The following is a 17,467-nucleotide window of genomic DNA, read 5'->3' as shown; positions in this document are numbered from 1 at the left end:
ATTTTGTTATCAGAGGTCATATCTGGAAAGGATTCTCAAGGTTCTCTTGACTGTTTTAGAAAAAAGACAAGCCTCCTTCAGGCTTGCACAAATAGCTCCAGGGGGACTATTCACTCCAAATTATTGAATTATTGAACTCTAAAGGGGAACATGTAGATTAAAATAAATGATCTGGAAACATTCTCTGACTCGGCTCACTAATGCAGGAATAGTCCTTCTGCCCTGCCCAACTCTTTCCGACTGGTGAATAATTCTTCTCACCACATCTCATGCATGACATGGCAGAAACTGATTGGTAGGGTTACACAGGTTAATTATCATGCAATACGGTTTAAATTCAGGCATGTGCACAAATTATGCTTATTAATTCCCCTGACAAAGGTGTATTCACGCCAACACGCGCTTTTCTTTGATTCTTTTTATTTTGGGTGTCACTATGGGGAGCACTTCACTGTATATAATTTAGGCTAGTTTTATTTAGTTCTCTGCTGGTGCATGCAGATTCATTACTGCAGTACAAGCAGCGCTGTATTTAGCGCAAGGCAAATAAGGCATTTGCCCTGGGCGGCACTTTCCAGGGATTGGCACAAACGCCGCCCCCCCAAGTGCCCTGGGCAAATACCTTCTTTGCCTTGACTTATGGGGGGCCCAAGAGTTTGTTAGCTGGCCACCCTTGAGCCCCCACTAGGGCACCCGGACAGTTTCTTTACAGACAGACGGCGAGGGAGCGCTGATCTGAGCTCTTCCTGCTCAGCTCCCTCGCGCAACCCTTGATGCCAGGCGCTTGAATGCGACGTCAAAATCGATTAACTTAGTCATGAAGGGAGGGTCAGCCATGGCAAGCCTGGTGTGGCAAAAAACGTAAGTAAACTTGCGTGTTCAAAGCAATCTAAGGGGGCTAATCAGCCACACAGTCAATATAGTGTCAGGATTACATGTTTGTATTCCTGATACTATAGTGTTCCTTTAACCTGTGATTAAAGTAGGAAGTACACTTAGAAGGTACCATTTTCAGCTACTCTCTCCTAGTACAATTACATATTCAGAAATACATTTGTTTGCCATTTGGATCTAATTCTCTGAGAAATGTTGCAGCAGATGCTGTTTATTGGTTTATACCTTCCTTCCAATATTTATGTACTAGCAGTTGAACTACTTGTGATGGGGGATTATCTATAGCTAAGCTGACTGAGATGTTTTACAGCATAAGCTTATTTAATAATTACTTAATGTTTTAATAACCTATAATTAAAACCCTCACATGAAGATTTATTACTTGGCCTATTTTTCCCCCACTTATTAGCTTTTGTACAAAGTGATTAGTAGTTTGTTATTATTCTTAGTTTAGTTTTATACTTGAACGTTCTTCATTGCCCATGTTTTTATTTTGCTACTATATTGTTGTTTTCGGTTACCCCCAGTCAGAGTAGACCAATGGTTTAGTGGCGCATGTTTGTTGAATCTACCAGCTGCCCACTACTTTTGAGGTCAGTGAGTCTACAACGCATAAACTCCTTAATGATTGTGTGAAGTCCACATATCATTTTGCTATCAGATCTGACAAGACCTGTTTATGGTCTACTCTAAACAGATCTCTACAGAAGCAAACAGCTTTCAATTAATCAAAGTCTATTTTTAAGCATTGCATATTGTGGGAAGGCAGGGACTCCACAGGTCAATAGTTAATTTTACAAAAACTTTCTGATCATCAGGTACCAGAGCACAAAAACAAGCTAGTGAAATATAGTGGAAGGATGAACTAGCAGTGTGTGCTAATTAATTAAGGGTCATCTTGGATGAGTTCTCCTCCCTAACATCACCAGAAGCATGTGTGCCTGCCATACTTTGATTACTCCTTTCATGTGGGCATGGAGCAGAGTAGTAAATGCACATGGTAAGTGTGTGGACATTGCAGTATTGTGCTGGTTTGCCAACAGACAATGACATATCCCTTTTATTTAAAATGGTATAATGTGCATGCTATTTGCATGTGTGTATCCTGATAATGTATGTGTAATAGGAGGAGGGAGTAACGCATCGGTGTGATTTTTGAAGTAGATATGTTCTAAATAGTAGTTGGATATGCAAAAAAGAAGATAAAATATAGTGTAGTATGTCCTATACAGGTAGATCTTTAAAAAGAGTAGGTGCACTTACAGATTTTAGGGCTTGTTTAGCTCTACTATGATGCGCTTGGGCAGTATGATCCCCGCCTAAGGATAACTGGTGTCTTCTCCTGTAGTGTGTGGTGGGTATATGGACTGTAATGTATGGGGGTGGAGGCTATGATGGGCAGGTAAGTGCTGTTATGTAGGGGACAGGAGGGATAAGGGCCTTGTTGGGGGATAGGGGCTGTGTTGGTGGGTAGGTGCAGTAGTGGTGAATAGGAACAGTGATGTGTGGTGATGTAGTAGTGAGGGCTGTTATGGGGGAATGGGGCAGTAGTGGGGGAATGGGGCAGTAGTGAGGGCAGATATGGGGGATAGGAGCAGCAGTGGGGTTATGGGGGAAGGGGAATTATTTAACAAAAAACTAAACTTTAGAGACTCTCAGAGGCATACCTTTGGCCAATGAGGGGGAATTCTGAATCCCTAGTTGTCTGGAGAGAATCAACTTGTCTGCACACAATTCTTTCCGGCTGGCGCGGGGGAATGTAGCAGAGCATTGCTGTTGAAACGTGCGCCAATTCTCTGCCATGGATCCTCCTCTCAGGGCCAGAGCTTCTCGTGCACCAGGCCCAGTGGAGGCCAGCAAGGGAGATCACTTGATCACCAGGCATTTGCCTGATGTCCATGTCCAGTCTGGACTTTGCTAGAACCTCTTGGTTGAGTGGACAACCATATTATAATTTATGGACTCCTCTCAGCTACTTACGGACTAGTGATTCAAATCGTAATTTAAAATGACTTGATTAAAATCAAATCCACCCTGGCTGTTACGGTGTCCACCAATAGGAATATTGTATGCTTTCTAGAACTTTGTCAAGGTAGCTGTGTGTGTATATGCTGAAAATTATTTCCTGCACATACCGGTAATTATGGTTTAACCCTTTCAATGCCAGTGCTGTGACACTCACATTTCTTTGCAATGTGCTGGTCATATCTCCTGCAGACATGTGGGAGTCCATGTGGGAGGAGGGGTGGGCTTTTTAGAGAGAGGGAGATGAGTCAAATGTTTTGGGTGGAGTCTGGTGCCCCACCAACCACCACTCTGCAAGTCATGTAATATATTCAATTATATACATAAAAGGATGGATACACCAGTTTGTGACGTTAATATATGTATGTATGAATTTGCAGCGTCTGCTTATTACTTTCACTAATTTTTTTTTTTTTTTTTTTTTTTTAACAGGTATTAAAAGATCTATTTGAAAAGATGGGTTTTTAAGTAATCTTCAGAGAATGTATATTAGTCTTATTGTTTAGTGTATGACATGTACAGTGCAGGTATCTTACTGGAAATCACTATGATAATATGGCACAACAGTCCGTACTGATAAAAATAGCTGCAGCAAACCAAACAACGTCTGCACTTAATATACCACAAAGTTATAAATCAAATAAAATTACTGCTAATCCATTTACTGCCACATCATATTAGGTAATGCCGTACTTAAAGTTTAGAAATATGTAGAACATTGTAAACGAAAAGCTTTCTTACCCATATAAAGATTGTCCTCAGCTGGATCATCTAGCACCTTAAAAAAAAATATATATATATAATACATGTAAAATAGGATAAATGAACAAAAGCAATACTTAAATGGACCACATTCTTTATCTCCCCTCTCTATTTTACTGAATGGTAAAATTCCCTCTAACAATGTCTGATTAAATTAATGGGACTGGTGTTTTTGCAACCTCCACCACTGATAAAAACCAGAATCGCAGAGGTCTCCCAGGCATTGTTAATCACTAATTCCAATTCTTTTAAGAATTAACCAGATTGCAAATGTTAGGTCAAAACAGGCAAATCCAGGGGTGTAAAAAAAAAAAAGTCACTAAAATTTTTTTTTAAAAGTCACAGGAGGATAAGTCACAAAAAGGTAACCCTACTTTTTTTTTGTAAATATATTTTTATTCATATTTATCAAGATTTTCAAGAGGTAAAACCAACAGTGTGGACGCGCAGGTCCAGTTAAGTAAAAAAAAAAAAAAATAATCCAGTGTTATGCAAGACACCATACAGTTTTCAAGTTACATCTACAGTGGATTCGCAGGTCCTGACTATCATGGAATATGATAGGCATAGCTCCAATTGTTTCTAATCTTAATCTTGATACTCTTAACAATATGCCACTAAGGGTCATTTATGGCAGACTCTGATTATTGTTTTTTTTTTATTTATTTTTTTGGTAAATTTTTGTTTAGTCCCGTATTACAAGTTATATATGCAGTGTTAAATATGGACAAGCAGGTCCGCTGATAGAACTTTTCAGAGTACGTCCTGAACATGAAGTAGATATAAGAGAAAAATAACAGTGGTGACGTGCAAGTCACCCAACATCTGTCAGCAAACGATTCGGGTAGGGCTCGCAGGTCCTACAACATGAGTGAAGGCGGGCCTTGCCTCTTAACAAGTGGTCTCGAAAGCTATTCTGGGAACTCTACTGTAGCGGGTGTTATCCCTGACCTGTGACTTGGTATTTAGTGAGATACGGTTCACTCCCCTATGGAGTGTCAGTGTGACGTCTCAGTCCTACAGGTGCAGGCCCAAGGTCTACATCGTCGGTGGGTTTTGTCACTACTAGGCCGGTCTGGGTGTTAGGTCTCAAGCCGAGCAGGGAACCCCTAGTTCGCGTCCCTCGTCATATCGGGCGCCCATCTGTCCAGGTTCTCTGCGTCTGCCTACCCTCTCTGCTGTGTCGCCTCTCCGCTCGCGGGTTCCCCCGGGGAGAAGGAGGGGGGGGGGTGTGGTAGGAGGGGGGGGAGGGGCATGGGCTAGTTTCTGTACTAGGTTGGTTTGCAGTATCTGCCCTGCGTGATTGTGCGTTCGTGTTCCGATTTTGATAGTATTTCATCAAGTCAGGCTTCTTCAGTCAGTCAACAAGTCTCGGAAGTCTGCTCTGGTCGTTGTCAAGATCCAGTGTGTCCAGATTGTCATATACGCCTGTGTCCTCCCCTCTGCCAGCAGGGAGAGCTCCTCCATCGCCCTTAATTCCTCCATCCGTTGGTACCATGTTTCTAAAGGGGGTGCACATTGCTTTTTCCAGTAAAGAGGGATCAGGCTTTTGGCCACATTAAGTATCCGGATGGTTAAGGATTTTTTATAGGTCGACGTTTTCGTCGTAGTGTGATGGACCAGGAATGTTGCGGGATCTAAGGGTGGTGGGGTACCTGAGAATCTTTTGATGATCTTGTGTATGGCTGTCCAGTATGGTCGGATGATCGGGCATTCCCACCATATGTGTAGGTATGTACCCGTGTGTGTGGTGCATCGCCAACATGTGTCGTCTTTCGTGGGGTCATATAGGTGTGTTTGGAGTGGTGTGCGGTACCAGAGGGCTAGGATTTTATATGCAGTTTCTTGCGTCCCGCTGGACAGTAGTAGAGACAGCGACCTCGGTTCTCTTCCCGGTGGGAAGGCTTGATTGTGGACTAGTGGCAGCATGGGGGTTTGGTGTGGTGGTGAGCGAGAGTGGCGTTGCCAACGTGTGCCATACCTGCATGGTAGCTTTAATTAGGGGGTGTGGTGCTGCCAGTTGTCTACCCTGTTGGGGGTCCAGCCAGGGGAGGACTGCCATCGGCCTCCCTACTAGCATTGCTTCCACAACTTTCCATAGTTTCTGCACCCCTTGTTTGGTCCACTCCAGTATCCTTTGGATATGAGTGGCCCTGTAGTATCTCTTGAAATCTGGCAGGGCCAGACCTCCTTTGGCTTTCGGTAGTGTGAGCACGTCGTGTTTAATTCTCGCCTTTTGTTTCTGCCATGTGAACCTAAGGGCGAGCGATCTGAGGGAGATGAAGAAGGCCTCCGGGATGGCCGCAGGGATGGCCTGGAACAGGTACAGGACCCTCGGGAGGACATTCATTTTGAGCACACTCACTCTTCCAAACCACGAGAGGCGGACCTGGTCCCAATCTTGTAGATCCTTCTGTATGGTGGTCAGAAGCGGTTGGAAGTTTGCTTCGTATAAGCGGGATAGGTCTTTTGTGAGCACCGCGCCAAGATATTTCAGGGAGGTGTCAGACCATCGGAACGGTAGCTCTCGTTGAAGGGCCTCTGCTCTGGGCCCCGGGATGGATACGTTGAGGATCGTGGATTTAGAAAAATTGATTTTAAAGTTTGACAGAGCTCCGTACGATTCAAATTCCTTCATGATCTCGGGCATGGATGTTTCGGGTTCGGTTACAAAAAACAAGAGATCGTCAGCGTATGCTGCAACTGAGTGTTTTCCACGTCCTGCCCTCAGTCCAGGGATGTTCGGGTTGTTGCGTACCGAGTTCAGGAACGGCTCCAAGGCCAGTACGAAGAGCAGGGGGGAGAGTGGGCAGCCCTGCCTGGTCCCGTTCCGTATATGGAAGGGGTCGGTGAAGGCCCCGTTTATGCAAATTCGAGCAGTAGGTGTCGAGTAAATTGCTCTGATCCAGGCCATCATGAATGGTCCCAGGAGAAGGCGTTTCCAGGATCTGGAACATAAAGTCCCATGCGATCCTGTCGAACGCCTTCTCCGCGTCTGTTGAGAGCAGGAGAAGGCCCTCCTGTCTAGTCTTCGCGACGTGTATCAGGGACAGTGCTCTGATCGTGTTGTCCCGTGCCTCCCGGTGTGGGGTGAATCCCACCTGGTCTCCGTGTATCAAGTTCGGAAGATAGGCCTGTATTCGTTGTGCAAGTATCTTAGTGAACAGCTTCAGGTCACAATTGAGAAGTGATATGGGGCGGTAGTTCGCACAGTGTTCAGGATCTTTCCCTTCTTTGGGTATCAAGGCGATGTTAGCCGCCAAGGTCTGCGTCGGGAACTGTTGCCCTTCTCGGATCGCGTTCAGTGCTGTCGTGAGGCGAGGGACGAGAAGCTCCGCGTAGGTCTTGTAGTAGCGTGAGGGCAGGCCATCTGGACCGGGGCTCTTACACGTCTTGTCCTTTTTGAGGGCCCACGCTACTTCGTGTGTCTCGATTGGTTCATCCAGGTCCGCTCTCGCCTTCGGAGAGATGCGCTCGCGTATTCGCGGTTCTAGGTAGTCTGTTATCCTAGTCTTCCTGTCAGCTCTAGTCTCGTCTCATCCTTGTGCGTCTATCGAATATAGGCCAGCGTAGTATGTCCGGATAGCTCTGGCCATCTCGGTCGGCATGCTTTGTAGCTTCCCTTCCCCGTCCCGGATCCCTGGGATGTAGGCCGCCGCTCTCTTTTTGGCGATCATGCGGGCAAGGAGGGCACCACATTTGTTTGCGTTAGTGTGGAAGAATGCTTTGGTGTGTAGGTAGGCCCTGTTGTGAGTGGCGTTTAGAATGGTGGAAAGTTCCCTCCAGAGTTCAGTCAGTTGTGTCCAGTCTGCTGGTAGGTGGGTTTGTTTGTGCCTATTTTCCAGCTCCTGTATATCCGTTATTAAGGTTTTAAGTTTAGCGGATCTGGCCTTTTTTAACGCGGCACTTTTTGCTATAAAGTGTCCCCTAATCACGCTTTTATGGGCCTCCCAGAGGCAGAGGGGTGTGACATCAGGCGTATCGTTTTCTGTAAAGTATTGTGTCAGTCGTTCCCTGGCCTCCGTTGTCGTTACTACGTCGTTTAGCATTGATTCATTGAGTCTCCAGTTACTGCAGGTGGGCCTGAAAAGTGGGGAGACTAGTGTCATCGTGATCGGACCACATCGCCGTCCCGATGTCAGTTCGTCTTACTTCGGTCAGGTAGTAATGCGGGATAAGGAAGTAGTCTATTCTGGAGTATGTCCTATGTGGGGTGGAGTAAAAGGTGTAGTCACGGTCGTCAGGGTGAAGCACTCTCCAGCAGTCCACTAGTCTCAATTCTTTCATTGTTTTCGCAATATGGGTCAAGATATGTTGGGGAGTTGCGGAGGACCCCATAGATGTGTCTATGTTCGGCGACAGGGCCACATTCAAGTCGCCTCCCACGACCAGGCAACCCTCCGCAAACCCCTCAATCTTTTTGAGTGTCGTGCCGAGAAATTGGTGTTGGCGTTTGTTGGGGGTATACAGATTCGCGAACGTGTATGTGCGGTTTGCGATTGTGCCTTTGACGCAAACAAATCGTCCGTGGTCGTCTCATAGTGTGTCGGTGGGTGCAAAGTGCAGCGATCTGTGAATCAGTATCGCTGTACCTTTGGATTTCCCTTCAGGGTTATTGCTTAGAAAACACTGTGCGTAGTGTCGGTCCGTCAGTCTGGGCACTTGGCCTTCTTTGAAATGTGTTTCCTGGATAAAAACTATCTGTGACTTCTGGCTATGAAAGTGTCGTAGGGCGTGTGAGCGCTTTTCGGGTACATTCATACCTTTAGCCTTAATGGAGAGAAATTTTATTTCGGCTTGTTTGTGTGTGGTGTGGGGCGGCATATTTGGTACGGTTCTAAATGATCAGGGTGTGGTGGGTGGGATTGGTCGGGGCGGATGGGGGCGACTGGCTTTTGCGTGCGCCTCGTGGGCAATTCACCCCTCGCGGGTTCGTCCCCTGTCCCCGTGGGCTCCGCTGAGAGAGGCGAGCGTCAGCTACAAATATCAAACTTTACAACAGAATATAACAATAAACCTTGTTGGTGTCGAGGCACCAATAAAATGAAAACTAGAAGGATAAGGAGAAAAACACAAAAAGAAAAGACTAGGGTACGGGCTAAGCAGGAGTTGACTGTGCCGCACCTGTCGGCACCGCCGAGTCCCCTCGCCAACTTCTATGTGCCCCTGTCTGTTGGGAGCGCGGCCTTGTGACCTCTACCCCACTTTTCCCCCCTTCCAAGGGCCAAGTGTGGTGTAACTCTCTCCTGTCTGGGTCTCCTATGTCCCCTGGCCCCCCTCTTCCCTGGAGCAATCTGGTCGGTACGGGCGGTGCCGGCAGCTACCTGGCCCAGCTCCAGCCCTCCCCCTCCCACTTAGGTGTATGTCCGTGAGCAACCCCCTGGAGTCGGTCATGTCCTACCTGATACATCTCTGCTACCCAGCCTCCCCTTTGTGAGGCAGTGTGTATCTATGTGCTAACTTGCAGGCTGGTGTGGTTGCTGTATGTCAAATCCAATATAAGATAGAAATGAATCCAGAGACAAGGTGCAAATAGATATAATCTATAGGTGAAAAGCTAATTTATCACAAAGTACAACAATAAAGCGAATAAAATGGATAAAGTTCTTAGGAAGTATTGGCCGATTCTATTGCAAGACGACTATTTACATAAAATATTACCTAAGAAGCCTAAAATTGTATATAAGAAGACTGACAGTCTGAAGACTATTCTAGCACCAAGTATGCTTCCAAAATCAGTACCAGTAACTAAACAAAATACCTTTTTGATAAAAAAAACCGAATGGTTTTCATAGGTGTGGAAACTGCAGTACCTGTAAGTTTCAAAAAAGAATTACCACTACTTTCAAAAGTACTGTTACAAGTGAAGTATTCATTATAAAACGCTTCATAACATGTAGTAGTAAGAATGTAGTATACTTGCTAGAATGCGATTGTGGAAAACAATACATAGGCTGCACCATTCGCAAACTGCACGAGAGACTGTTAGAGCATCTTAACGGTATAAAAAAGAAAAGTGAAAAACACAGTGTACCTCATCACTGCAATAGTTGTTCTGTCTTTTCTCTTAATAGTTTTGTTTGTATCGGTATTGATTTAGTTGTTCCAGATTGGAGAGGCGGGGATACCACAAAGACCTTGGCCAGAAAAGAGACTGAATGGATCTATAAAATGAAGTCCTCTACCCCTTTAGGTCTGAATACCGACCTAGATATTCTGGCTTTTATGTAAAGAATAGTATATAATTTTCATCTTTTTATCTTCATTTTTATTTTTATTTTTATTTTTTATTTTTATATTTATTTTTATTTTTATTTCTATTTCTATTTTTATTTTTATTTATTTTTTCCCATTTTCATTCTTTTATGTTATCTAATCCACTCTGTCTCATCCTCCTTTTTTATATAGTACACATATGAACAATATGAATAAGGAGCTTGCGATTATTCTATTGTTGTTATTGTTATAATTTTTATTATATTATTTTATTGATCATACAAAAAGATGGAATGTATCTTGAAAAATATACGCTGTACGGAATTAATTGTATTAGTAATAACAAGAGGGGGTAAACAATCCCTATATCTAGATTGTAAGATTATCATCATTATCTTTTTATTTATTATTATTTTTGGTTATATAGAAAGATGGAATATATCCAGATAGTTATATTTTGTACTGAATCATCCTTATCAGCAGTGCTAGGAAGGGGTATGTAATATATGCCTAGATTGTAAGGATTACCACAAATATACAATACATACAACATTATCACTTAAAAGTTTTTTAGAATGATTTAATATTTTTTGTAGATTTACCAATTTTTTAAAGTCTATATACATTTGTTACATTTGTGGTATAATTCAAGGTTTTTTTAAACCGTTATGGGCATGTATGTAATGAGCTTTGGTCACTTCCAGCTTAGATCGTGCTGTGTAGTGTCTACACTCAGTGCCGATAAAGTTTTGTGCGCTTTGAACTGGCCACGCATGCGCACTGGCGACTTCCTGATAGCTACTGGTCCTTAGAGGCACCCGTAGCTACATGGAACTCTATGTCAGTATGCGCATGCGCTACGGCAGTTTTTAGCGCGAAGATTGAAGATTCAGAAGGTATAAGAAGAGAGAGATCCGGAGAAGATATTACAGCATCCACAGCTCCTGAGGAAGTCCCGAAAAACACAGGACGAAACGCGTTGAGCCTTCACATTGCAGTCCAGAGACTTCATCACCACTATTGTAATAGGAGCCGCAAGTATATTCAGCCCTAGGAGTCGCGACCCAGGGTTGTTTGTTTCATCTTTGTATTTGCTAGCTCAGTGGTTGGTGTTGGCTCTCTGTTTTATATTGCCCAGTATTTTATTTCATTGTATTCTTTTTATGGTAATAAATTTTGATACTTCTATATATTCACGTACTTGTCAGTATTGATTAGCGCCCTCACTAGGGGGGATTTGCACCCTCCCCTTTTGTTCTTATCCTTGGTTGCTGTATGTACCTGGTTGGTCTCATTTTGTCCCTTACGTACTCCCACCCCTACCCTAGCATTCGTGCTTCCCTGTTACGGTCGCCCTGTAAGGTGGGGGAGCTCGGTTGGGGATCTGGCTGTGTTCCCTAGCTAGGGCTACTCGGGCTAACTTTCCGGTATTGCCTTCCCACGTGCCCACTGGCTCTTTCTCCTAGCGGCCCAATACGTAGTCCCAATCTACCCCTTCATCACCACCCCCTCCCCCCGAATCCCCCACTCAAGCAAGTGTGCAGTAGACATTAAGTCCCCAGTGTGTCTTTTGTGCGTCTTCAGGGTGAGCAATCAGATTGTCCCGAATAACCTTTTCAGGGTAACCCCCCCCCCTCCCCCTCCCCTGGTACGTGGGGTGCTAGTTAGTGTAGCGGTGCATTATGTGGCCCAAAAGTGTTGCTGGCCTATGTGCGTAGTGTACCAATGCATAGTTACGAGTTCAGTGCGATGCTCCCGGCTTGTTGGTTCATCTCGAAAGTCCATTAGCGCGTTGCTCCAGCCGGTCTCACAGTCTCTAATCTCGTCCGGTTTCTGCGCTGCAATGGTAAAGATATTCCTTGCTGCACGGGTGGGCTGTTGTAGAAATCCAGCGGGTCTGGCCAAGATATGTGGAGGGGAGGCAGGTGTAGTTCCTCTGACAGTTCTTGTAGGTCCTGTGGGGTGCGGATCAGCCTAGGGCCTTGCTGGGTGGTGGCTATCAGGCCTGTAGGGAAGGTCCAGCGGTATCGGATTTTCTGGGCCACAAGCAACCTGGTGAGTGGTTTCAGTGCTCTGCGATACCCCAAGGTGGCTGGGCATAGGTCTGGGTATAGTTGTAGTTGTCGGCCTTCGAAGTCGATGTCACCTCTTGTGCGCGCTGCATGCAGGATATCTTCTTTCAGGGAATAAAGTGCAAGGCAGCAGATCACATCTCTAGGCAGTGCTTCTGGTGGACCCCTGGGTCTCAAAGCCCTGTGTGCTCTGATGAAGTCTATGGGAGTCTCCTTGGGGCGATTCAGGAGCTCGTTGAATATGGCCGTGAGTGTACCTTTAAGAAGAGCAGGTGAGTCTTCTCCTTCTGGCAGGCCCCTTATTCGTAGGTTTTGTCTGCGGCCTCTGTTATCCAGATCTTCTATATGTCTGGCCATTGCTTGCATTTGGGTGTTCTGTTTAGATTGGATCACAGCATGGGCTGCTTGTGCTGCAGTGAGGGAGTCATGGTCTGCTTCAATCTGGGCCATGCGGTCTGCTATGCCCTGGATATCAGCTCTCATCAGTTGTATGTCTGCCCTGATGGAGGACTGCAGGACTGAGGTGGCCTGGGTAAGGTGGTCTGCCCGTGTGGGTAGTGCTTGCAGGAGGGCTAGCCAGTCCGGTGGTGGGGTTTCCCTGGCTTCATCACAGCCTGGGGAGAGGGAGTGTGGCGTGGAGGCCCCTGATGGAGTGTAGGCCTCGGACGGCGCCTGGGATGGCGGGTCCGGCGCTGCGGCCAAGAACTGCCGCATGGAAGCGGTCTGGCTCACCTGGCGGGTCCCCGTTGGTCTGGGGGTGTTCCCCGCCTTGGTGTGCTTCCCCATTCCCGTGTCCGTGGCTGATTATTTGTGCGTGGTAGAGTGGGGCCGGAGGAGCTCAGTCTCTATGCGGCCATTTCGTTCCGCCGAGTAAAATTGTTTTGTAACCCTACCTTTTAATCTAAGGAATTACCTGTGCCAATATTAGTACTAGAATCAGCATTTAAACCAGTAGAGTAGACAAAGGTATGTGACCACTTTAACAGCATCAAATATACATGTAATTGCACAATATAATGTGAGCTGTTTTCAGTGGCATGTCTTGTCTATAATGTTTTGTTTTATTACTTTACATTGGTGAATAAAATGAATAAATCTTCTCGTTTCACATTTGTGCAATGTCCTCAGATATAAATTATATTGTCAGTATGTAAGCGCCATGTATTTTCAGTTAATACAGGTCTTAAAAGTGTTTGTTTGTGTATGGTATTTAATAAAATGTGCTTTTCCCCTAGGCAAAGTTGTCATTTTTTCCCATTCACCATATAGCCAAGCTGAAAAAATAATAGTTTCAGATTTTCACATACCTTGATCTAACATCTTTAACCCCTTAAGGACCAAACGTCTGGAATAAAAGGGAATCATGACATGTCACACATGTCATGTGTCCTTAAGGGGTTAACCCCTTAAGGACCAAACTTCTGGAATAAAAGGGAATCATGACATGTCACACATGTCATGTGTCCTTAAGGGGTTAAAGGACCACTATAGGCACCCAGACCACTTCAGCTTAATGAAGTGGTCTGGGTGCCAGGTCCATCTAGTGCTAACCCTGCAGCTGTAAACAGAGTAGTTTCAGAGAAACTGCTATGTTTACATTAGGATTAATCCAGCCTATAGTGGCTGTCTCATTGACTGCCGCTAGATGTGCTTCCGCACTTCTCACTGTGATTTTCACAGTGAGAAGATGCCAACGTCCATTGGAAAGCATTGAGAAATGCTTTCCTATGGACTGATTGTAATGCGCGTGGCTCTTGCTGCGCATGCGCATTTGTCGGATGACGTCGGAAGAGGGAGGAGAGTCCCCAGCGCCGAGGGAGCCCGGCGCTGGAGAAAGGTAAGAATTTAACCCCTTCCTCCCCCTTCAGCCCGGCGGGAGTGGGACCCAAAGACCCTACAGAGTCAGGAAAACTAGTTTGTTTTCCTGGCACTATAGTGGTCCTTTAACTTTTTTGTGATAATTTCAGTTAGTAAATAAGCTCACGAGGTAATAATAAACATGTATACATGACCAAAATATTCAAATGACTGGACTTTTGACAATTCTTACTATCATGAGACACATTGTAACCATTTTTAAAACGATCTGGACAGTTCGATTTTCTTCTAGTTGACAACGTTAAATGACTGCCACTGTAAATGGACGTCTAAATCCATGGAGAAGTTGTACAATTGTTATAAAACACCAATGATTTAAATATATCTTGCGTTTAATGTAGAATACAACAATTTTAGTATAATTGTGTACTCTGGAGGAGTGGAGTAATGTATATGTTTTGTTAGTTCTGCTGGGAGTTTTTTTTTTTTTAATTTGTATTAATCTTCTTTAGCGGTTTTTGTTTAATAATAAATGTTTAACATTGTAAAAAAAAAAAAATTGGTTTCATAGACCAATGTTTCTCAAGGTTTTATGAAGACGTACTCCTGCAGGTCTAGAAAGACTTCTTATGTACCCATGCCTCAAGAAAGTAATTTCTGTTGATTTAAATACCAAATAAAATGTGTAGACACTGATATTTAAGATAATCTAATACTGGAGAACATGCATGATTAAAGGTAGTATAGAATATATATATTTTTTAAATATGACAATCTGAATAAATATTGTGCATGCAAGAATTAGTGTATGAACTACACTACATTAACAACAAAACAATACAATACACACATAATAGTTACACACTTACTGATAGACAAACTCACTAATTTAAAATACTAACAGACATTTCCTGACACACATACACAGTTATACAGAGAGGACACTGACACATAGGATACGGACACATTTACACACAGAGGACACTGACATACACAGTCACTGAGAAACTCATGGAGTCTCACTGATTTGACACACACTGACAGATGCATACTCACTGATAGACACATAAAGTAAGTGACAAACATACACACTCATTGATAGACACACTGATTTGACAAACACTGACAGACACATTCATATTCTCTCACACACACACTCACAAAGAATTTGTTTTAGTATTTTTATTTAATAATCTTTGGGAGAGCAAGAGTGGATCCTTTCCCTGGGATCCAGTGACAGGGCCGGACTGGCCCACCGGGATACCGGGATATTTCCCGGTGGACCGCGGCACCTGGGGGCTGCTTTGGCAATGTATGTGCCACCGGGTGGCCGGTCCGGTGGCACATACTCTGAGGGGGCCGGCCGGCCGGCGGCCGCATTCCACGCTGGAGCCGCCGGACCGGGTGGCAGCCTCGCCGGTCCGGCGGCATTTCTAATGCTGGGGGCTGAGCCTGAAGGAGGAGGGAGGAGCTTGCCTCTGTACCATGCTCCCTCGCGGTTCCCACAATTCACAGCACAGGAATCGCGAGGGAGCATGGTACATAGACAAGCTCCTCCCTCCTCCTTCAGGCTCAGCCCCCAGCATTAGAAATGCCGCCGGACCGGCGAGGCTGTAGCGTGGAAAGCGCTGCCCCCCCTGACTCCTCTCAGGTATGGGGGTAGGGGTGTGGGGGCAAGAAAGACAGAGGGGGAGGGAGAATGGGGGGGCAAGAAAGAGACAGAAGTGGAGGGAGAATGGGGGGGGGTGCAAGAAAGAGACAGGGGGAGGGAGAATGGGGGGGGGGAAGAAAGAGACAGAAGGGGAGGGAGAATGGGGGGGGCAAGAAAGAGACAGAAGGGGAGGGAGAATGGGGGGGGCAAGAAAGAGACAGAAGGGGAGGGAGAATGGGGGGGCAAGAAAGAGACAGAAGGGGAGAGAGAATGGGGGGGCAAGAAAGACAGAAGGGGAGGGAGAATGGTGGGGCAAGAAAGACAGAAGGGGAGGGAGAATGGGGGGGCAAGAAAGAGACAGAAGGGGAGGGAGAAGGGGGGGCAAGAAAGAGACAGAAGTGGAGGGAGAATGGGGGGTGCAAGAAAGAGACAGGGGGAGGGAGAATGGGGGGTGCAAAAAAGAGACAGAGGGGGAGGGAGAATGGGGGGGGTGCAAGAAAGAGACAGAAGGGAAGGGAGAATGGGGGGGGCAAGAAAGAGACAGAAGGGGAGGGAGAATGGGGGGGTGCAAGAAAGAGACAGAGGGGGAGGGAGAATGGGTGGTGGGGGGTGCAAGAAAGAGACAGAGGGGGAGGGAGAATGGGTGGTGGGGGGTGCAAGAAAGAGACAGAGGGGGAGGGAGAATGGGTGGTGGGGGGTGCAAGAAAGAGACAGAGGGGGGTGCAAGAAAGAGACAGAGGGGGGTGCAAGAAAGAGACAGAGGGGGGTGCAAGAAAGAGACAGAGGGGGAGGGAGAGTGCCACAGGAAAAGGAGGGAGAATAGAGAGACAGAGGGGGAGGGAGAGTGCCACAGGGAAAGGAGGGAGAAAGAGGCAGAGGGGGGAGAATAGAGAGACAGGGGAAGAGATATGTGGGGGAGAAAGAGAGAGACAGACACATGGAAAGGGGGGAGAGAGAGGGAAAGGGGGGGAAAGAGACTGTGGGGGAGAGAGACACAGGGAAAGGGAGGAGAAAGAGACAGAGGGGAAGAGAGATGTGGAGGAGAGAGAGACACAGGGAAAGGGGGGAGACAGAGACAGAGGGGAAGAGAGAGACAGGGAGAAAGGAGAGAGACACACAAGGGGAGGGGGAAGAGAGAAACAGAGGGAGAAAGGACAGACACACACAAGGGGAGGGGGAGAAAGGCAGAGGGGGAAGAGAGAGACTGGGAAGGAGAGGGGAGACTCCTCCCCCCCCCTCCCCCCCCACAAGGCTCTCCCCTGGTGGTCGCAGTGTTGAAAGTGAACTCTAGCCCCATAGACACACTACCCCCCCACACACACACACCATACACATGCACACATTGCCCCCCACACACATTCACAGCCCCCCATACACACACATTCACAGCCCCCCCATACACACATTTCCCCACACACCCTATGCATTCACACACTACACCCTCCCCCCCACACACACACACACACATACACTGAGCCTTTCACACACACACTGCACCCCTCACACATTGCACCACTGCTCCTATACCCTACTACAGCCCCATATCCCAGCAGGCCCCAGGTAAGTTGTCAAACTGTTCTTAACCCCTTAAGGACCAAACTTCTGGAATAAAATGGAATCATGACATGTCACACATGTCATGTGTCCTTAAGGGGTTTTAAACGGTTTGACTTCTTACTCTGTGAAGGGGTCCCGGCACTCCTTGCACCATAACCACTACACAGAGCAGTTATTGTACATGGATTTTTTCCCCTCCCGGGATCAGGCTCTGGATCCTCCAATGGTATATGACATGTATATTAATGTGTGTATTAGTTATATACATATATATATATATATATATATACATACATATATATATACATACATACATACATACATACATATATAAAATTATGCCTTTTATATTTACAATAACATATTTAAAGTGAAGCGCGCACCCACAGGACTTCAATATAAATAAGATAACGTCAATTTTTTACAGTTGTGCCGTACATACATTCACTATTTCAGTCCCATTACCAAGCTT

The 17,467-nt window shown here is 45.8% G+C and overlaps 1 protein-coding gene across 2 annotated transcripts in view; it reads right to left on the bottom strand.

Annotated features, from left to right (window-relative positions):
• CAMKK1 (calcium/calmodulin dependent protein kinase kinase 1) overlaps positions 1-17,467 on the bottom strand; it is a 454,400-nt gene that overhangs the window by 160,265 nt on the left and 276,668 nt on the right. For both annotated transcript variants that reach the window (XM_063457438.1, XM_063457439.1), the window contains exon 7: positions 3,661-3,697. In XM_063457438.1, coding sequence (XP_063313508.1) covers positions 3,661-3,697 — 37 coding nt within the window. The remainder of the gene's footprint in view (positions 1-3,660; positions 3,698-17,467) is intronic.

The sequence above is a fragment of the Pelobates fuscus genome, chromosome 1, assembly GCF_036172605.1.
Source record: "Pelobates fuscus isolate aPelFus1 chromosome 1, aPelFus1.pri, whole genome shotgun sequence".
Lineage (NCBI taxonomy): Eukaryota > Metazoa > Chordata > Amphibia > Anura > Pelobatidae > Pelobates > Pelobates fuscus.
The sequence above is the reverse complement of the archived record's forward strand: the minus strand, read 5'-3'. Positions and strand labels throughout refer to the sequence as shown.